The sequence below is a fragment of the Alligator sinensis genome, unplaced genomic scaffold (genome assembly GCF_000455745.1).
Source record: "Alligator sinensis unplaced genomic scaffold, ASM45574v1 scaffold1283_1, whole genome shotgun sequence".
NCBI classification, from domain to species: domain Eukaryota; kingdom Metazoa; phylum Chordata; order Crocodylia; family Alligatoridae; genus Alligator; species Alligator sinensis.
Genome location: NW_005842091.1, coordinates 1865727 through 1888440, shown reverse-complemented (window position 1 = coordinate 1888440; position 22714 = coordinate 1865727). Strand labels below are relative to the sequence as shown.

Genomic DNA, 22714 nt, shown 5'->3' with positions numbered 1-22714 from the left:
AGAGCCTCCTACATTGTGCCTCTGGCTCTTTCATTTTGAAGCCTGAGTGGATTATTGCCAAACTTAATAGAAAGCAGGTGGCTGTGACCTGACGTCTTTTCCTGGAGCTCTTGTGAGAGCGTGGGTGTGCGTATGTGCACGTGTGTGAGATCTAGCTAGTCTACCTGTGCTCTGACCTAGCAAGATCCTCCTTTTATAAAGACAAACCAAAGCTGGTCCAGCAGTCTCGGGTCATTTGACACCTGACATCTGAGTGTCTCTGCAAGGGAGTTTGGTTTTTTCATGTTTTGGCTTCCACTCCCCCTGCAAGCTGAAGCCAGGAGAAGGGAAATGTTGTTTGACTATAACTTTTGCCCTTTTTTCTTTCTGCAAATCATTCACAAGCATACTCTGACTTTTACAAATACATCTCATACTTTGCCATCCTCCAGCTGGGAATGCAACCCATATTCTGGGGGCACGTGCCCTGCGAACTGTTCAGGGACTGACAAGGCCCGTGAGAGCCACATGCTGTGGTTTTCTACTGCAGGGTGAGGATGAAATGTTATGGAAAGATGGACAACAAATAGCAAATCATCAGTGAAAAAAACTCTTAGTTAGGAAAGAAGAGTTGGTTTCCATGCAAGGGTGGGTATTTTTGAGAAAAATAGATGAGGATGCAAAGATGTGTGTGTGTGTGTGTCTACTTTGGTTAGTCTATAAAAGTGCAAATACTTGTGTGTATACTTCCCAGTGGAGGAACATGGTTGGACCAGGGAGAAACCTTCAGAGCACAGATGGGACCTAGGACAGGTTAGTCCATGCAGTAATGTAACTAGGGGCGCCAGCCTCCGATGCAAATTGAGAGGGGGCACTAGAATAGCAGATGCCAGGGACCCTGTGCTACCACCTGTCCTCCTGTAGCCAGAGCACCAAAATCCTTCATTCCACTTCTGTTTCCATGATGGCCAACCTCACAATTTTACCTTCCTCTGGAGCAGCTGGACCTGACTATGATTGGATGCACTGTTGGCTGGATGCACTGCAGAAATCGTGGCATAGGACAATGGTTTGCACCATCCTCCTAGCTCTGTTCCATGGCTCACTCCATAACAGATCTCTTGCGGCTTCTCTCTCAGTCTGGTTCACATAGATCTGCCCCTAACTTCCCAGAGCTTGAGGTTGTATGCCGACAAAGTCCTTGCCTGGTGGCTTTGCAGACCTATCCTTGACCAGTCTCACGGTGGATGGGTTGGATGACTTGCAAAGGGGCTCAATGGCCTTTTCTTTACCATTAAATGGTCTCAAGGGGCTATTAAAGAACTTACCTGGCCCCAGGACATTACACTGATGAACACCAATGACCTTTACATCAGGTAACGCAAGGCACCAGGAAGCCTGAGCTTCTCCACGGTTATTTTTTGGAGTCTAGAAAATTAGTTCTTGCTGGAAGCCAGGTGGGGTGCAGCCCACACACAGGCAGCTTCGAGATGGCCCGTCCTGTGGCATACAGCAGATACGTGATTGCCAGGGCTCTTCAGGGACTCATAGGACCAGTTAAATTGCTGCCTCCATGAGCTCTGAGATGTTATTAAGACTCTATCATAAGGTTTAGTGAGCTCTGGGTTTAAGCCAAGTCCCTGGCAGGCAATAAGCCATGGCATATAACAAACGAGTCACTTGGATTTAGCTGGTAGATTCGGCTGAAGAACAAAGCAGACACAAAGGGTGAATTATCTCCCACCTCCAGAGAGAGGGACTGGGATGAAGCAACACCATCAACCCCTTTGATGCAGGCCATGCAGCCATCAGAGCTGGGTTGTAACTGGCCAGGACTGCATGCAAAATTGGCACCTTCACGTGCCATTATCAGTCCCACAAATTATCCAATCCTCCACTGGATAATACATTCCCTTAATACATTCAGAGCATATGATGGCTCTTCATAGATTTAGCTGGCTTCCAAATGAATAGCTATACTAAAACACTCCCTGTACCGCATTCGCTGATGCTATGCAAGACATTTGCCAAAGGGCGTAAGGATACTGGTCTTACCTCCAGGATAGTGCACCGCTCGGACTTGCACTTCACATCTTCGCAGGGCTGGAACATGCCCAACGTGACGCAGTTCAGAAGGATGACCAGCATGCTGACGTGCTCGAACCAGGTGAATGCAGTGAGTTAAGGAGGACGTGCACTTCATCAACCATTGGTAAGGACTCACAAAGACAAATCTAAGCAGAAACATGGCAGTACTTACACGTGAAAGAAGCTGTATGTCCCTTCTCAACAAGAACAAAAGTCCACCCCCCTGGCAGCTCAGAAATGCTAAAATCTGAACTTGAAGTTTCCAGGAAAGGGTCCTGGCAAGGGGAACTCCTGCCGAGATGCATCGCTTTCATTTTAGACCAGAAGGGAAGGTACAACATGACCACCTGGGATATTTTACATTCAGAGTCATAGGATCATAGAAAACAAGGGTTGGAAGGGATCTCAGGAGGTCGCACCTAGTCCATCCCCTTGCTCCAAGCAGGACCAGCCCCAGCTAGATCATCCCAGCCAAGTCTTTGTCTGGCCGGGTTCCTACATCTTGCCATTAACACCTATCTTTCGCACGGGTGCAAGAGCAGCACGGGGCACCATCATCTTTTATCCTTCCATAGCAGCAGGCGCCTCTGAAGCTCCAAGTCTCTTACCAGCTGATATCACCCATTCATTCATATGAGAGATATTCACTCCTTGGCTACCAAGATGGGTGATCTGAGACAGGCAGAGTTTAACCAACTTGAAAGACAACAGGTTTGCACTTTTATAGACTAACCAAAGTAGATACAACCCCTTCCCCAAGCTTTCACAAGCTGAAGCTCACTTCATTGTATGCACCTGCTACCTCTACCTTCAGCTACTTTGGTTATTCTACAACGTACAAATCTATCCTGCCTTCTACTTAACTTCAACCTAACATGGCTATCGAGGTTTCTCTTTAACCAACTTGGCTACAGTCACATGGCAGGTCCATAACAGTCTGGATTTGAACCTAGAAGTCCCCATTGATCCAACCAGTAAGCCAGATAATACATTACTTGCTACCTTCCTTACATTTGGGCATACCCAAGACTTGTCCTGTGGTTAGATTTACAAGTCAGCTGCAAAGTGTTGGAAGAGACATGGCACCAGATAAGGGAACAGAATATAAGTCATAGGGTGACAAAGGCTGGGTGAGGGCAAGACTATACCAATGGGGCCTTCCAGGCTATATTTCTGACTCAGGGCAGGCTCAGCTCTTCCTAGGAAGCCATCAAGTCTATTTTCCCCCCACCAACACCTGATTCATAGCTGTAAGCTGTGATGAAAACAAATGGGACGGTTCTTGGTTCAAGAAATCCACTGTGGCTGACCTAACCATTACAACAATACCATAAAGCCGGCCATAAAGTCTCATCTAGAGTACTTCAGCCGACATCAAGAATAACTCCAGTGTCTTTGCTGACGTAACCTCCGAGTCCTATATCTGTAAAGGACAGCAGAATTAGGCCTAAAGGATTCGGCTGCTGCTGTTGGGATGATCCAATTAAAAAAAAATACTTTTAGATTTGGGAGAGGGGATTCTTGCCTTTCCCACATGAAGTGTGAAATAGCCAATTAAAGGGAGGACAAATGTGTGCGTGCAAGCATGGACGTGGGCATCAGCAAGGGAATCTGGAACGCTAGGAAGGCTTCCTCATTCATAATAATGCACTGCTTCTATATGAAGAAAGTCCAAGCAGAAAAGAGCCATATTTGCGCTCAATAGCGCCAGCAAAATTATCCCCTCGTGCCTTGCCTTAATTGTTATTATATAGTAGGTGGCTTGTTCATTATGCAACGTCCCCGCTTAATGCTGTCCCCGCAGCAGGCCCGCTCTGTGTTTGCAAGAGCTGCCTGGATAATAAACTCAGTGTTTACGTTCTGGAAGATCACCCATGAAAACCATCGAATGCAAACAAGAGCCTGGGTTATTATCAAGGGCTCCATCTCTGGGGAAACGGCTCAACAGCTCGTCACGGTGGCCCCCGAGCCTTTATTTATGCCAGGCGTGTTTGTGCCCTGTTGTAACTCTCCTCCAAGATGTTTTTTTGCAAAGACTCTCGGGGCCTGCCGGGAATCTGAGCCGCGAGGGGGGCAGTGCGGACATGCATCCAGCAGGATGTTAGCCATACGCCACCCGGGAAGCAGCTGGGATTTCACTGCCATCCAGACTGTTTAATCAGACCCAGCCACATTCCATCTCTAATGGCCGGCGGCCTGCCTAAAAGCCACAGAGCAAAGCGAGCAAATGCAAGAGCACGTCAGGAAGCAAAGGGAACCTGGCTTCCATTAAGGGCATGTAAAAGATCGCTGTGATAAAGCCCAGCCGTAGACAACCTCCCAGGCTAGACTGAGGCTGGAATGAACCCGTAATGGAGAGCGCTAGCATTAGGATCACATCAAGGACTTCAACTGAGCTGCGATAGTCTGCACAAGCTGATGATCTGACTCCAGGTGTTTCTAGCATGCTTATTGACAGGGTGTTTGAGCCTGTCCTTGCTCCAAAGCACATACCATAGAAACACGATGGCCTAAAATGCTCTGCTTACATAACACAACTGACTCCAATGGAGTTCTCCTATGAGAGGCTGGTAGTGCAATCGAACACGGCAAGCCTGGAGGAGATGATTAAGAGGAAAATACTCCAGCTAAGTCTCTTGCCATTGTGGTTCAGTGTTACAATCCACGTCAGCCACATGGGAAACCTGGATTTGAATCCTGGATGCACCTGTAACTACAGCCATTGAGGCACCAAATGGGCTCATCTACATGTTTGTTAATGTGCTTTAGGTAATGCACATTAAATGTAACACCTCCAGAAGCATCTACACATATGCTTAGACTATTTTAATGAGCATTAAAGCGTCACTGAAAAACATGTACTGTTTAGTTAATGCGCATTAAGACAGGCTAATAAGCATTTCCCTAGTACCTCAGAATGGAGATATTAGATTTAATATGCATTAACTAAACCGTGTTAATGTACCTGTAGACATGCCTGCCATTGTGAGGTACTAGAAACACGTGCATTCGCCTATTTTAAGACACATTAGCTAAAGAGAACAGTTTTTCTGTGACGCTTTAAAGCGAATTAAAATAAACTAATGCGCATTAAAGCACACATGTAGATGCGTTCTGTGCGGCCTTTTGATTCTGTCTCAATGGCCTAAAGGGCGGGGATTGAAGATCTGGGCAGCCTCCACTCCTCCATACATGATCCAGAAGGATAGACGGTTGCCTTCTGCTCCAGATAAACCCAGCAGGTTGCATCTCCCCTCCCAGCCAACTTTGGGCAAGGCTCTTCACAAAGTTGGGAGCCTGGAGATGGAAGAATGACGACCGTGGCTGAATCCAGTGGTTTTAATATTGGGAGAGAACCTTGGATTGGGCAACATGGGAGGGTAAAAGCATCGCGCTGCAGCTTTGTATGGGACATGTCCCATTTCTAATGGGAAGGCTCTAAGGCAAAAAATAAACTGATATCAAATGCAGAATCCACTAATCAATCCATCAGTAAGACTGGAGATGCAAAATCCAATCCATCAGTAAGACTGGAGACCCCCTTTCTGATGAGCAGGAGGGGGTATAGGCAGCAGCTTGCTGACTGCAGACTCCAAGAAGTTGCTGATAGCTGAATTCCCAGCTTCAGTTTATTTCTCTCCCCTACTCCCCAGTCTTTGATGCCTTTAAATTTTGATTCTTGACATTTGCAGGCCTGGCTGACTCCAACCCACCCCCAACTTTGGGTTAATTAGAAGCAGAGGGGAGAATCCTGCTCCGGCAAGAAAAATAGACTCCTCCAGAACCCAACCAAACCTAACCCACTGCTACATCCCACTTACAATATTTGCATAGCTTGATGGGTTTCATGTGAAACTCCGTGTAAACACAGCTCCCGGGTTATTCCTTTATGCCTGCGTTTGCATTTCTTTCACCCTGACTGTTGCTCTCTCCTTTCCAGGGCATGGGAGTTGTGCACTGATTAAAGGTGCTGGAGCAACAGCTCTGGGGAACCAAGTCTTGTGTTTCCTCATGGTACAGGTGCAGCACAGGCCACATCAAGGCAAAATAGCATGGAGGGACAGTCTGGGAGATCGGATGTCTAAATCCCCTTTTTTTACCACCTAGTTGTGAAATTTTAGATGCAGCGTTGCAAAGAGCTCTCCTGCAACCTGGAAGTTGGAGATACTCCTGTCCTTTATTCAGCAACTGCTGAAGCTGGGCATGGCGGTTTCCAGTAATCCTGGAGAGTTTTTGGAATATAGCATGGTGGTTAAAAATAGGAAAGATGATGCCATGCCGATCAGAGTTGTAGCTGCACCCAGTCAACCAGGTGGTTAGAGATTCCCAGCAGGTACAAAGCACGTGAACCCTCAGTCCCCATGAAGGAATCGGGAAAAGGAGAAATTAGGTTGCCCGTAAAGAAACGTTTCCTACTGTTGAGGCCATGGACACTTCAAGTGAATGGTGTGGGAGCCCTACCCCTTGTTTTGGCTCCTGTTGGACTGGGAAGGAGATTACACTGTAGGGAATGTGCTTGTCTTGGCAGGGAGACAGACTGGAACGTACTGGTGAATTTTGCCCCATGACCACTGCTGCGAAATTCCCATGCAAGCCCAGTCCTTATCTCCTCTCTCTCTCTGCTCCCACCTCAAAAGGATCAGTTTATTGATAGGCTCTTGGAGGCAGGTTGTGCATTTAAACCCCAGCTTGCTGCAGGTGAAGTTGCTCATTATTCTCTTCCACCGGACAACGTTGCGTCTGCATGCATTAAGCACCTGGCCTATTTATTTCCTCATCAGATTAATGACAGTGATTTGCTCCCTGATTCAAATGTGGGATTACCCTGAGTGCTGGGGCCTAATGGAACTAATCCTGCTTCTTGGCAGTGCCCAGAAATTCCTGACAGAGGCAATTTCTCAATTTTTCTCGACAATAAGCTAAGCCGGGAACACAATGTCCCTTGTTTTAAGTGAGGGCAGTTTGCACAAGGAGATGTTCTGATCTCAGTGAAAAATGGTTTCTTTCCTGTTAGTTGTCAGCAGTTCCTAAAATGCCCAGAAACTCAGGTTTAAACCATGGCCAGAGAGTTTTAAAAACACTCCTCAGAACAGCTTTGACCTTCATACGCAGCGCTGACACCCCCTAGAAAATGGATTGGGTCGACAGAGGTGATATTGCTATTCATGGTGGGATTCTCTAAACGGCCGTGGGGCACAGCCATACCCAGGATGGGGTTGGAAATACCAAGTATAATTCATGGCGCTGTAATGGGAAAGCAAACCCTAAGTTTCTCTCTCCAGGCTGGGCCACTGCCGATAACAAAGATAGTCATAGGATCATAGGGAAGTTGGGCTGGAAGGGACCTCACGAGGTCTAGATGGCCCCCTGCTCGAGGCAGGGTCATCCCTAACTGGACACGGCATCCAGAAATGAACGGCAGGGACCCAAACGCAGAAGAGCTACTGCGATTCCCCAAACACCCTCGGTTCTAGATTGACACAGGTGGATTTCCCTTATATCAGAGCATTGCATTTTGTTCCTAGGCTAACTCTTCGTTTCTTGCTAAAGCTGAGCCGGGGCACAACCCCTCCGCCGGGATCTACTGAAATCACCGGTTTGTGATTTTCGCGGAAACTGTGATTTTGGGTAGGTTCTGCAAAAAAGCGTGGGCTCTACACTTTTGGAGGGCTACCTGAAAAATAAAAATTGCCAAAAATAAAATGCTGGCTCCCTCTGGGGAGCGGGCAGTCCTCATGGCCACTGTGGCCCATCCATGCAGCCCATCGGAGGGGGGAGGAGAAAAGGGGGCTGCCGGCACAGCAAGATGTCTGCGGCCACACCCCTCACCACTGTTTGGCTGTGAGAGCTGTCCATCACGAGCAATCGGTGGCAAGGGGCAGGACCGTATGACAGACAGCCTTTGCAGCCAAACAGCAGTGAGGGGTGGGGACACCGGGGTCCCTCAGCCAATCAGAAGCAATGGGGGGCTGCACTCTGTCGCTCTCTGCCTGTGAAAATGGCTACTGGCCCTGTGATCTGCAGGCAAAATCGGTTGGCAGCTGCCTCGAATTCGGGAGACCCCTACTCATTAGGGGGTAATTTAGTAACCTATTGCAAATATGAGTGTAGTTGTGGGATCTCCAGTGACTTCAGAAGAGCGAACAAGAAGGTTGGGTCCCTAATTCTTTCTTCTTTTAAAGAGGAAAGCACATGATGTGCGAGTATTCCCATGACTCCAGGAGCTGGGGCTTTAAGGAAAATAAAATACAAATGTGACAGCTGGCAACATGGGTTGTCCCAAGTGCGCTAACCCTCCCAGGTGAGTGGGGTGGGAGGTGAAGGTCAAGCTCGAAGTAGCACTCTACTTACCTCGCTTTTCTGGACTTCCTACCCCTCACCCAAATTACGACCGGCCTATCAGGTGGAACCGTGCCAGCTCTGATGCAGCGGGCATCCGGAGAATTTCTCGGGCTCTCATGCCTTTTGCTAATGTCATCAAGACCCGCCTGTAATAGTGACCGACCCATTCACCGGCCGGCTGTGAAAAGCTGGCAAACTGTAGCTGCCGTGAGAAAAGCACCCCCCGCTTTAAAATCAACTGAGCCAATGATGAAGCAGAGATTTGGAAATAAAAGGGCACAGTGGGGACAGATGGGCAAGTCACTCGGGAGAACGCTAATGGTCCGAGATGAATATTTCTGCCGTTTGAGCGAATTGCAGGGGAACGGCATAGATCTAGGCCACTCCAAATTCCCTTCGAGCACACGGCTGTCAGAGTCATGGACAAGACCTGGTAGGTCTTCTTGCTCATTCTAGATGAGACCGTCCTCTCAAGCACATTGCTCTGTTCAGGCTCGATTTCCCCTGTCCCCACCGATGGCGCTTCCAAGAACCATGCTTTTCTAAGACCAACGACCAAGTGTGCTACCAACCGATCCTCTAGCCCGTCGCAGATCATACTTAGCACTTCTTCCAATAACTCATTCAAGTTATCCCTGCAAGAAACTTTCCGCTTCTATTGAGAAGACAAAGTCTATGCAGAGGTAGGATGCAGAAGTTACACGTTGGTCAGGGAGCTGGATTTTGGCGACCCGAGTGGAATCAAAGGTACTGGATCTCACATGCCAAAGGCCGTAGGGGATATGAAACATCCAGAGAAGCTGACTGAAGCCAGACTGTTTCATATTGTGCAGTGAGTTGCCTTGTCTTCAGCACCCAAGTGTGCAAACTAGACCTACCTACGCTCACTTGATAACAACGTCCCCTTTGGGATTTGGCTCAAAGTTTAGAAGCAGAGGATATGAAAACGAGCTATGCCTAGGACACTGCGCCACTGAACGGAGAGCTCAGTCATCAAAACATTACCTCCAAGAAACACTAAAATGACTTAAATGCAGCCAGGACGTGCTGTATAGCAATCACGCTCCTCTTTCCAGGGTCGGGGATGTGACAGCTGTCCTATCTGTTGCTTTAATTGATGAGGCCATGGCTGAGTTGCATGAGAAAGCCACCCTGCTGTAACCTAAGGAGCAAATTTAACAGAGGGCAGTCGGACTGGTACAATGACCCATGTAGACACTCTCGCATCACTGTAAAGGTGGCCTATTTTCGTTTAGCTTCTGCCAGTTGGGAACCAGCTTCGGCTAAAGAGAGATGAACTGATCTTGCAGCAAAATAGGAGCTTCCAAAATTGAGATATATACCTGCTTAATTAAAACTGGCTTTAAAAACCTAACTTCATCTAAATGAAGAATATTTCCCTGTACACAGAAATCCCTGATTCACACCCCAGCCCATGAGCTGACCAAGGATGCTATACACTACGATGCAGCAAGGGCCGAGTTCAAAAGAAAGGTCACATCTTTTCAAAAAAGAAAAACATTTCCTAATAAATGTCCAAGTTTAGCTTGGGAAGGACTGCAAAATGCGAGGCGATTGCATACAATGATGCAGCTCCTATTCGTGCTTCCTCCATCCTGCAACCATATGGGCCAGTTCTTGTATCTGCCCTTCCGGTGAAGGTCCAGTGCATCCCTTGTAGACGTTATGTCCCATCTTAAAATGAAGAAACAACTGCTCTTTGTCACATGAAGACGCCATCTGTTGATAACCACCCCACCAAACCTGCACTGTGGATTTAAACGTTGACTGATTTTAATCCCCGTTTGAGCTTGTTCTCAGCGCACTCATCTTGTGAAGGCTCCCCATAGAAACCATAGAGAAATCAAGTGGGAAGGGACCTCCAGAGGCCATTTAGTCCAACCCCCGCCTGATGCAGGATCAGCCCTATCCAAACCATCCTATACACATACATAATCTAACCATTTAGTAAAACTACCATCAGCCCTGACACAACACAAGACATAACACCTGAACCTGCCGCGGGCAAAGCAGAGGGACCATGGCAGCCAACGTGTTGCTTCTGTTAAAAGTCAATATATACTCAAGAGATCCCAGGTAGAGGGCCATGCCCCTACTACAGAAGAAGGCAAAACCCTTGACTTTTCACGCCAGTCTGACCATAGGGAAACTCCAGATGAAGGCTGGTGTAGAGATGGGATCCTCATTATTTAACAGAGCAAGCACAGGTCTTGGTATCAAGAAACCCCGCTTGTAGGTGCAACCGAACAGTGCTTCCCTGTGCACCCATTGGCAAGCCTCTACCTCCATAATACTTTTGGGAATAATCCATGTTTTCCATAGCTGGAATTCTCCAATTCTGTAATTCTTCAGGGTGGAGAACTTCCCCACAACTTCCAATTCAAAGGGATCCACACCTCCAGTCGAAATTGGTTGAAAACCACTCTTCTAGGCATTTCATTTTAAATGCACTAGAACAGGGTTTTCGACCTTTTTTTCCACTTGTGGACCCCTTTGGAAATTTCGATTGGAAGTCGTGGCCATTTGCATACTTCTGATTGATCGTAATCATCTTTCACAACCCCTTCGACATGGTCTGTGGACCCCCGGGAGTCCACGGACCCCAGGTTGAAAACCACTGAACTAGAAAAGTGTTGTTATGCTGCTTCTGACTCTGGCAATTTTGGCTCGTGTCCTGCGACACGGGGAAATTTCTTCAAACCCTATTTCCTGGAGACAAGCTGAGAGGAGAGCACTGCAGCTTTCAGTTAGAAAAACAAGAATATTTCTAGGCATCTGGGTTGCCAGAAAAATGTGACTCGAGGGCAACCACCAGGCTCAGAAACCAGGAGGCGAAGGCAAAGACTCTTGACATTTGTCATATTTAAAAAAAAAAATCTCATTATTTTTAAGTTAAACTCATGTTTTTTGGGGAGCCCTGACCCGTGACTTTTGATGCTTGGCATATGGGTATGATGACTGTTGTTTTTGCTGTATATACAGTATGCAGCTCTCAGCAATAAAGCGACAAGTCATAAAAGCCAAGTTACAGTTACAAGTAAAACACATGTTTACAGGAGAGGCAGTCAGTGGAACCTGCAGTGTTTATAGGCTCAGATGTCGCTAATCAGAGAAAATGAGGGCTGGAAGGGACCTCAGGGGTCACATCTAGTGCAACCCCCTGCTCCAAGCAGGACCAGCCCCAACTACATCATCCCAGCCAGAGCTTTGTTGAACTGGGTTTTGAAAACCTCCAAGGATGGTGATTTCACAGCCTCTCTGGGTAGCCTGTCCCAGTGCTTCACTACCCTCTTAGTGAGAAAGCTTTTCTTACTATCCAACCTAAACATCCCTTGCTGCAACTTGAGCCCATTGCTCCTTGTTCTGTCATCTGTCCTCACTGAGATCAGACCAGCTCCATCCTCTGTGCAGATGAAGGCTGCTATTCAATCCCCCTCAGTCTTCTCTTCTGCAGACTAAATCAGCCCAGTTCCCTCAACCTCTTCTCACAAGCCATGTCCCCCAGCCCCACAACCATTTCGTTGCCCTCCAACTTGTCCACATCCTTTCTGTAGTGGGAGGCCCACAGCTGGACACAGGACCCCAGATGTGGCCTCCCCAGCACTGAATAGAGGGGAAGAATCACTGCCCTCGATCTGCTGGCAACGCTCCTGCCAATGCAGCCCAGGATGCTGGTAGCCTTCTCGGCAACAAGGGCACACTGCTGGCTCATATCCAGCTTATTGTCCATTGCCACCTCTAGGTCCTTCTCTGCAGAGCTGTTCCCCAGCATGGGATTGCTCTGTCCTAAGTGCAGGACTTTGCACTTCTTGCTGAACCTGGTGGACAAGTGCAAAGTGCTGCACTTCGGATGGAAGAATCCCATGCGCTGCTGCAGGCTTGGGGCCAACTGGCTAAGCAGCAGTTCTGCAGAAAAGGACCTGGGGGTTACAGGTAAATGCCCAGCACGAAAGGTAGGCTTCCACAAAACTGTCCCTGAGGGAGCTGGGCACTGACCTACTGCTGAAAGGCAACAAAACACAACACATATAAATCTTTAGCTCAAATGCTACAAGTTATAGACCTCCGCATCCCTCTATGAACGGGATCACAGCCTAACGGTGAAGATACACATTACACTTAGGCTGTACTATGGGCACTTAAAACATGAGCGTCTGCAAGTTCTAGCCCATGAACTCATGCTAAGTGGCCTTCTGAGCATCTCAAAGTTACACCACTTCAGATGAGGGTCTAGCTCATGTTCGGGTAACTTCAGTCTCTTCCACAGAGATAAAATGAGCACTCTGCAATCCTCCAGCATCCCAAGGTGCACCGCTCCAGGCCCTCCACCCCCACCAACACAGACTAGGGATAGAGCCCAGGTGTCCCAGCTCCTAGCCAGACCTAGGCTTGCCAGGCAAATCAGAGCTGTGCAGGCAAGAAATGGTATGAATCCTTTAATGTTCAACTGCTCATAGCATGGTCTAACTTTAACACTGCTTAACCTGGTTTGGATAGAGGTGATCCTCCCTTAGGCAGGGGGTTGCAATAGATGACCTCTTGCTACCCTACTTCTCTATGATTTTCTATGATCTCAACAGTCCACAGATTTAGTATGGTCTGAATGTGATATATAACTTGACCCTAAGTTAGGAGGAATAAGGCATGGGGGCAGTTGGATTCACAGAATCATAGCAAATGAGGGTTGGAAAAGACCTCCGGAGGTCACATCTAGTCCAGCCCCTTGCTCCAAGCAGGACCAGCCCCAACTACATCATCCCAAGCAAGGCTTTGTCTAGCTGGGCCCTAAAAACCTCCAAGGATGGAGAGTCCACCCCCTCTCTGGGTCACCCGTGACAGTACTTTCCTACCCTCTCCTCATGAGAAACCTTTTTGTTATCATCTTGACAGACAACGAACCCATCAGAAGAGCACAGCTTTGTCTGTGCAATGAACTCCACCTGGCTTGATCAGAACCAGGCTCTGAGAGCCCAGGCACTTAGGCAGAGCTACACAGAAGGAAAGACCTTGCAGCCAAGGTCCCATGTGCATTCCCTGCACATAAAACCTCTTCTAGCTCTTTTACTAGCAGGCTGGAGAAACTCGGCATCAGAAGTAATGGGGGAGGTGGGACGGGAGGGGAAAACACTCTCTGTCAAACATGGAGACGCTCAAGAGGCCGGCCCGGTGCCAGAGGACTACTGTCTGCCTCTCATCGTAACATCTCTTTACAAGCCGTCCAAGAAGCTGGCTGCCCGTGGCCGGAGAGTAAACAGACTCAAGAAGCGGCCCCTGCCAGATGTGCACAGCTGTGCCACGGCTGCTCCATCTGCAGAACAGCCCCACATGCCATTTGCTTTGATTTAGGGAGGATCCCAAGTAGAGGGAAGATGCATGGGGGAAGAGAAAATGTGTTGTTCACTTGGCTCAGCTTCCCTAGACTTTCAGTCGTCCCCTCTTCTCTCCAGTTCTCGGGGTCTAATGTGGCAGCCATGACGAGGAAAACTGGAACAACTGAGAACAAGGCTGGGGTTAGGTTGGGTCCGTTACAAGGTTCCTGCATTAGGCAGAGATGTGACACGTTCGTGTACCTCCCAGCTGATGTATTCTTGCTGGCAACTCCTTCTCCTTCCCTCGCCTAGATGCACCCAGGCTGAGAGAAGAGTGTTTCTGCTGGCTTAGTCCCTCTCCTTCATGGAAGTGGTACAGCTAAACCAGCTTCTGCAGCCATATGCTGCATATCCACTGAGGGGCTGTGCTGCCGTACCCATGACCAGGATAAATATGGCAGCAGCAACATCTGAAGATGAACAAGCCCTTGGAGAAGCAGAAGACAGGACCTCCTCAGCAGCTGGCCCCATGAGCTATCTTCCTCAAGATTCAAGGTAAGCATGAAGGTCTCAGTCTCTAGCACAAGCCATCACATTGGATTCGCTGCCCTGTTTACCTAAGCAGAAGAACCAATATCACCATTCTTAAAAGTGGCCACTGATGCGGGACAGCCAGCTTGAGACCACGAAGGCCTGGTTCACTGATGTGGGACAACCAGCTTGGGACCGTGAAGGCCTGGTTCACTGATGTGGGACAACCAGCTTGGGACCACAAAGACCTGGTTCACTGATGTGCGACAACCAGCTTGGGACCACGAAGACCTGGTTCACTGATGTGGGACAACCAGCTTGGGACCACAAAGACCTGGTTCACTGATGTGCGACAACCAGCTTGAGACCATGAAGACCTGGTTCACTGATGTGGGACAACCAGCTTGAGACCACGAAGACCTGGTTCACTGATGTGGGACAACAAGCTTGGGACCACAAAGACCTGGTTCACCGATGTGCGACAACCAGCTTGAGACCATGAAGACCTGGTTCACTGATGTGGGACAACCAGCTTGAGACCACAAAGACCTGGTTCACTGATGTGCGACAACCAGCTTGAGACCATGAAGACCTGGTTCACTGATGTGCGACAACCAGCTTGAGACCACGAAGACCTGGTTCATTGACGTGGGACAACCAGCTTGGGACCACAAAGACCTGGTTCACTGATGTGGGACAACCAGCTTGAGACCACAAAGACCTGGTTCACTGATGTGGGACAACCAGCTTGAGACCATGAAGACCTGGTTCACTGATGTGGGACAACCAGCTTGAGACCACGAAGACCTGGTTCACTGATGTGCGACAACCAGCTTGAGACCACAAAGACCTGGTTCACTGATGTGCGACAACCAGCTTGAGACCATGAAGACCTGGTTCACTGATGTGCGACAACCAGCTTGAGACCACGAAGACCTGGTTCATTGACGTGGGACAACCAGCTTGAGACCACAAAGACCTGGTTCACTGACGTGGGACAACCAGCTCGAGACCACAAAGACCTAATTTGCAAACAACGCCTGGCACACACAAAGCCAATCCAACCTGACAGAACTTGCGGTTTCTCTGAAAAGCAGCCCAAATCCCCTCTAGTTGGACATCATGACACTGAAGTGCCCCAAGTCAGTGGCCATGTCTGAAACCTTTGTTGCCAGTCACTAATAAATAATGGAGAACAGAATAAGACAGACTGGGCACATCTACATGTTCATTAATGCACTGTAGCTACTGCGCATTTAGTTTAGTACTTCCTTAATGATGTACTAAATGAATACGTAGTAACTACATTTACTGCGCAGTAGCGCCGGCACACGTTTTTCTGTGACGGTTACTGCGCAGTAGCCTAATAACACCGTGCAGTAGCTTATTAGCACGGTTTTTGACCGGCACACTACTATGCAGTGTTATTAGGCTACTGCGCAGTAAGCATCGTGTGTAGAGGTGCCCGCTAAGCACCTACCGCATTCAGGCTGTGTGTTGACCTAGGGCCCCGAAGTCAATGGGAGACACCTCTGACTCAACTAGGATCAAAGATTGGGCTCCCTGTAATCTTTGCAAGGGGCTTGGAATTGATGGTGGAGAATATGGTGTTGAATAAAATACTTCTAAAAGCGACACCCGGGTGGGCTACTGGATTCGATCCCAGCTCTGACACTGGCTTTCCCTGAGAGCTCGGTGGGTCACTTCACTTTTTCTTTCCCATGCTTACTATTCTTTGATCTAGTCACATTGTAAGCTTTCTGGGAGAGAGAACTGTATGTATTTACAGCACCTGAGTTACGGAGGCACCCAAATGTTGGAACAACAGGAGTAAATCCTAGTAATAGTACAAATCTCCCCTACTGTTAACTGTATGTGCGAAAAAACACCTCACTCAAAATAAGGCTGCAGTTAATCAACATGTGCTGCTAAATGACTGAAAGATAGTCAGCGCCCAATGATACTGGTTAAAGGCAGGTGGTGGTGGTGGAAACTAGGAAAGGAATGGGGGAAAATGAGTCAAGAGAAAATTCCCAAGAGGCAACTCTCACACGTCAGCTTGCATAACATAAGGAACATTTTTACTTTTAATTGATTAAAGACAATTTTAGTCATTAAACTGCGGGAGTCATTTGGGTTCATCTGCTTGTGAACTGCTTAAAAAGGAAACGATGCAGCATTGCAGACGGGCGCCTCCCCCCCCCGCCCGGCAGCATGAGCACGCGGCTCCGAAGCGGCATTTCCAAAACAAAGCAAGAAACTGAAGTTGGCGCCAGGCCCGTGGAGATGGGGCCGACTGCAGAGACTAGGGAAGCATTCGCCCGGGTGACTCGATAATTACGTTTTTCTAGTTTGCGACAAAGAGAAAATGCGCCCCCCGCTTACAACCTCAAATGCACCTTAAACAATGCACTCTTTTGGCTGGAGGTTGGGCAAAAGCTAAGCCAGTGCTACGGGATGTGTCATGTTTCCAGAAGCATAAAACAACTCATTTGCCTTGCAAACCAGAGATATATTCAGAAGGAAGTCTAAGACCCTGGACCTGCCCCTGTCAGACTATTCCTTCCCTCGATCCAAATGCATATTAAGGTCCCAGCCTGCCCATGGGAGTCGAGGGTCTCTCCCCATCCGGTCCCTCCTAACTTCTCTGCCGTGAAACCCCTGTTCCTTTGCCTTTGTACATTTTCCTGTGGCTTGCGCTTTCGGTTATCCTGAAATGTTCCCTCTGCAAATTAGAGAAACTTCCCTTCTTCCCCCAGCCTTTGTAGGAATGTCTTCCATGGCAAGACATGGTCTCTTGCTATCAAGGGACAGGAGGCTGCAGTCCGTGGGGAAATACCAGAGCTGGCAATGTGAGTTGGTGCGCAGAGGATTTTTAAAAGCTTTTATACAAGTAGCAGCACGGCTGGGTCAATTTGGATCAATACCATCCCTTTTTCGAAAGCCCGCTGCTGGACAGCCGGGAGGTTGCTGCTACACAGGTTTCCCAGGAGCTGCAGGAAGCCGTGGGACGGTGAATCGAACCTTACTGGCATGACACCAAGGTGTGCATTACAGCAAAAGCGCCCTTTGCCACAACAGTCCCTGTTTACAAGCCAAGGCCCTTTTAAGAGACAAGCCAGGTACTCTTCAGCCAGCAGGATTGCTTTCTGCAATCGATGCTGCTGAGATACGAGCCGAAACGGCAACAGGTGGCAAATCCGCTGAGATGCCGAATGCCATTGGCTTGCTCTGAAATCAATGCCAGCCGAATGCTCAGCAGCTCTCCACAGTCGGTGCAGAAGCCAGAAGTCACTTCTGCCTATTAAATTTGGTCTTAAAGCAGATTAAACTTGATTAAAATTCTCCAGCCCCGCGCTATACAGGAGGTCAGGTGAAATGGCCCCTTCGGAGCTTAAAATCTACAATTCTGGGGACTTGAAATGCTTACGTTCGTGCTGACTTAAGCCCGTGCTTAAGTGCTGTTTTAAGTCCTGCTGGATTCTTTAAGCTTTTTTGGCGGAGTAAGAACGGACCCTTCCTGCCCGCCAATTCAACGTGTTGTCGGGCCCTTCTCCAAACCGTAACCGAGGGGGGGAACCGAAGAATGAATCGCTTTCCCCATAGCTGGAATTTTTTTGCGTGCTAGACGTGGCCCACGCTGTCATGCATGATTTCGGTGGCCACTCAGTGTCGGCAGCAAACGAATGAAGAAGTAGTCGCAGTGAACTGTCCTCCTGAAAGCCAACCTATTGCAGACACTCGCCGGCAACGAGTGAATTTTAAAGATCTAAGCCCGCCGACACATACTTCGCCAGGAGAAAGGGGGCTTAAAGCCACCTAATTATTCGCTGAGACTAATTCATCCTGCTCAAGTCAATCTTTTCAAAACTACAATGAACTTAAAAGAAGGGAAGTGGGTGTCCTTGTCACTCGTCAAGGAGCTGCCTTTCTCCCACTTGCTATCGTAGTTTTGTGAAGCTGTTAAGGAAGACAGATTGTACGGCAAGTCATAACTTTTGGGGATTAAGCTTTGAATTAAAAAGAGGAATGCACCTTAAAAAGGGCACATGCACTCTTTGGCTCATGATGAGATCGAGACAGCGAGATGCTAATCTATCCAGGGCTTTGTGCTTTCTAAGTCTTGAAGGATGAGTTTGCATAATGCTGGAATATTTTCTGCTATGTCTTGCCATTCACCTTTCCTGCTGGAAGGTCTTCCCAATAGACCCTGGAGGAAGTCTCAGCAGAAAGGCCCAAAGTCAAAGGACTTTGCACCTCTCCCTTGCCCGGCAGGGGAACAAAGCTGGAAACGTCCTTACCTTCGACTTCCAATAATGGGCATCATCTTGGGGAATAGACAGACTAAAACATTTACACCAGTTCAGAGTAGCAGACAGATGACGCAACCCCCCCAAACTGGGATAGCTTCACCCAGTCAAGTGGAATATTAGCATGAAAGAGTCCTGGGTAAAATCCTATTAGTTTAAGTTACACTGAATTAGGTTTCATTTGTCTGGTCTGCTCCAGAGCATTATTCTAAACCACCTTTTCAAAGTACTTTGAGAACTAAAGGTAAACAGGGTAATGGGTATTAAGAATCATTATTGCAGATAAGAAAATGCAGCTTTCTTGCCCGTTTCGGCTTCTGGGAGCTCGGCACTTTCTGCCGCGACAACTTTGCAACTAAATCGCATCTCCTTTTCTTTAAGTTTCTAGTGCAAAAGTTTTGCTGCTCCCCTCAGAAGCCACTGAATAAACATCGCCAGTCTAGTCGGCATCACAGGATGCCTTGTTATTTATGATCTTTGAAATGCAATGCAGCCCGCCGCAGCAGCTGGAACGAATCAATGACCACCCAGAACTCTGCAATCAGAAGAAGGGAAGAATTTAAGATTATTCTTCTGATCCAGAGAAATGGGACCTTACCACGGGGACAAAAAGAGAATCCCCTCCGTTCCCTAGAGGACTGGAAGACCGGCTTGGCAATTAGAACATCGTAATTGTGCACCGGGGCGGGAACGCTAGGTGGCAATGGCGACGCACAGGCATACGCTACCTCTTCCTGATCCCTTTCTTGCTAATTAACGTTATACTCACAAAAGCCACAGTCCTGAGATTGCCGGGACTGAATCGCACTGGATTGAAAAGGTCAGGCCATCAGAAAATGTCCCAGTTCTGCTTGGCTGGAGCTCCAGAGAAAATCACCCTCCTCCAGCAAATCACAGGTTGATAGGAAAGGTCTGCTTTTGCCAGGCACGGGGCTCGTCTGAGAAGCACTGAATGCCTTTAAAATCAGCGGGACGTCAGGGTGGCTGGCACCTCGGAGCAGCCCTCAACACTTTGCAGGATTTGCTCCACTGTCATTATACCTCTCAGGCACTGCACGTTATTAAATCAGGGGTGGATGAGTGTTTTAACCAGAGCACTTTGTGAACTGCTTGGAAGAGCGACGTGCCCGACTGCCTAGGAGTCCTTTGCTAGCACGATGCTATCGGTTTCTGGGGAAGGCGAGGCAGCTGTAATCACGCTTAGCGGTGTCACTTGCTGTCAGCACAACCTCTGTTCACTCTTTTATTCAGGAATGACCATCTTCCTGTGCCCCAAGAGCCCGCTCCCCTCCTCTCTCATGCAAGGCCCACGGGTTGAGCAAATCCTCATATGCAGCCTTGACTCCCTGTTTGTAGTCACTTGGTTGTTGTCCCTGTAACCTGATGTCCTTTTTTTAATACAGGAAAGTAATTCAGTGCCGGACCATCAGCCCTGTGTAGAGATGACTGGGTTCAACGAATGCAGGTGTGAATGCGAAGATGACAAACTTTAATCACGGAGCAGTACGTGACACCTGCCTGTGAGGACATCTTGCTGTACCCCGGTTGGGTGACTGAAGCCAGCTCTGGGATGAGAGTTCAAGTTCACCCACCCGGCCCATTCGCACTTCAGACCCCTCTGTTGGAGTCAGCCTCGAACAATGAAGCAATGGTCATCAACTCCTAGAAGAAGGTTTCAGACTGGATATAAGGAAAGGCTTCTTCACTGTCTTTCCTGCCCAGAGCAGGGGGGTGGATCCAATGCTCTCATGAGATCCCTTCGAGCCCTAAACGTCTGTGAATCTGTGCGAATGCACGTGCAGGTTTTTGTGGTGGGTCCCAATGGCCAGTTAAGACCAGGCTTGCTTCAGAGGCTGTCTCAACAGTCACATCAGATAGTGAGGACTTTCAGTCATTGGGCTGGATCTCTACACCTGTGATCTACCAGGTAGAGCTCACTACTCCAAGGCTAATCCAGTCATCCTGATTCTCTCTTAATACAGTCCAAACCATGTTCCCCTTACCCATAAATTCCCTGCCAGGTAGGGGGGTGTCCTTACTATGTTGGCTCACCGATGTCCCTGGGTACCACATAAGCATAGTTAAGAAAAATTATAGATATTTTCATGCCTCTGTACATTTAAGATTGCTGGTTGCAGCCGTATTGGTCTCAAGCCATAGGTAGACATCCACATCTCAGATTTACCCAAATAACCTGGTCTGCTTCTATACATTTAAGAGGCACTCAGAGGCTTCCTCAGCCTGACAAAGGGTTTTTAAACCCAAAAGCTTGCTAAAAATTTTTTCCCCCAACTATTTAAGTTGGTTGAATAAAAGATATCAGATTCACCCAAAGAACCTTGTCCGCCTAGATCCTTAGACCAACACGGCTACAACCTACACCGCTGTACATTTAAGGCATTCGACCAGTTCCTTCTCTTTACCCTGCAATGCTGCCCTCGAGATCAAGTAGCAAAGCTGATCATGCAATCAGGAGTAAGTCAAAAATGGATGAGAGGTCAGGAAAAAGTCCTGCCAAGGAATCTGGACTGCATTGTACACTGTGCCACCTGGGAACTGGTAGAAAAAAACCTTTGCAAAACTCCCAGAACATCATTCAAGAAAGCCTTCATCCCCTCTACTCTCTTCTAAATACTGTAATAAAAAGTCTCAACATTTCTCTTTATGGCGTGTTCAGTATACAGAGATACATATTTAAATGGTCTCTCAATGGACAGCCCGCTGCTTACACTGACTCACCCATTTGGTGATGCGCAGGCCATGCTCAGGTATGCAAAATGCATAATTGCCTGTGCAAAACTCAAAGACCCCAAATTATTCAGGCACTGACATCAGCAAACGAATCCAACTAAACGTGTCATGCTCAGTAATTTCAAAGCCCTTACTTAAGTGAGGGATCTGAGCAAAAACCTGAAGGGTGCTTTGCCTGGGCCTATCTGCACTTCTGTGACTCACTCGATTAAAATACATGCAACTGTCTGCTGACATCACTGGAGGAGCAACTGGAACAAATCATTATTTAAAGAGACTGGAACGAGGGCGAGAGACCAAACACCGTGGGAATTGGGTCAGTAAGGGCAAAGCGAAGCCAACAACATCGCTGTACCTTTGAAGATATTTGGATGTCATGGCAACTCAAGGCTGCATCCTTGACGTGTCAATGGGAGCTGCTCTCTGAAGACAGTCCCAAATGCTGGGGGTAGGGAAGAGGATTTAGCAAACTTGGCAATGTAGGACCAAATCTTGTTTTAATTCTCAGAGTGGTGCAAGAGTGATGTTGTAGCCATGCCGGTCCAAAACTTACGCAAGAGGCAAGGGTTTCTTAGGGTGATATATTTTACTGGACCAACGGTGCCGCTGGGATAGAGTTAAACAAGCTCTCGAATGCAAGACATCCGTCCTCAGGTCTCTGATGAGAGAGAGCCAGGCACAGCAAGAGACTGCAGTGTGGTTTCCTGTGATCTGAGACCCGACCTTGCATTCAAAAGCATCTAACTTTATCCCAACTACGTAGTTGGTCCAATAAAACATATCCTTTATTCATTCTCAGGGAAGCTGCAACTTCAGGCCCAATGAATGCCGGTACTGTGACTAACATGATTTGGCTCTGCTGGTTTGCGTAAAGAGGGGAATGGGAGGGAAAGCCAACAAACTTGCAACTCTGCCCTTGAATTTGGGATGCCGTTCACAGCAAGGGATAGATAACCAGTAGGGCTGTGTGTGTTGTGTAGGCCCCAACTTCTCTAGAGCACTATGCACATGTTGTTCATGCCGCGCGTGGTTACATCTCGATGCACTTTTATCTTCCACATCTTATTATTTCAGAATCGCCAGCTTGTTGCCTGATGCAAGCTGCAACCTGTTTTACGTTCATGAGTGCATAACTGTTTGGCCTGTCCCCTTGTGTCTGTGTTAAAGGAAGCAGTCACCTTTCTCCATCCTCTCAACATCAAGAGCCAGCCCAATCAAGCAGGGTTGTGATTAATAAGAGACAGAATGAGAGATGCATGCTAAGTAAGAGCTGCAGCTCCACAACTAACAACGCAGCCAGGTCTGTGCTAAGGGGAGCAGGTCTCAATGAATGCCCCCCCTGGAGAAGCTGAATGGACTTGGATGGAAATGATGACGGAGACC

At 48.1% G+C, this 22714-nt stretch overlaps 1 protein-coding gene across 1 annotated transcript in view; it reads right to left on the bottom strand.

The window, feature by feature from the left end:
• The window catches only part of CACNA1H (calcium voltage-gated channel subunit alpha1 H), a 400429-nt gene that overhangs the window by 184305 nt on the left and 193410 nt on the right, over window positions 1-22714 (bottom strand). The window contains exon 3 of the mRNA XM_025204646.1: window positions 2035-2146. Within this exon, the coding sequence (XP_025060431.1) occupies window positions 2035-2146 (112 nt within the window). The remainder of the gene's footprint in view (window positions 1-2034; window positions 2147-22714) is intronic.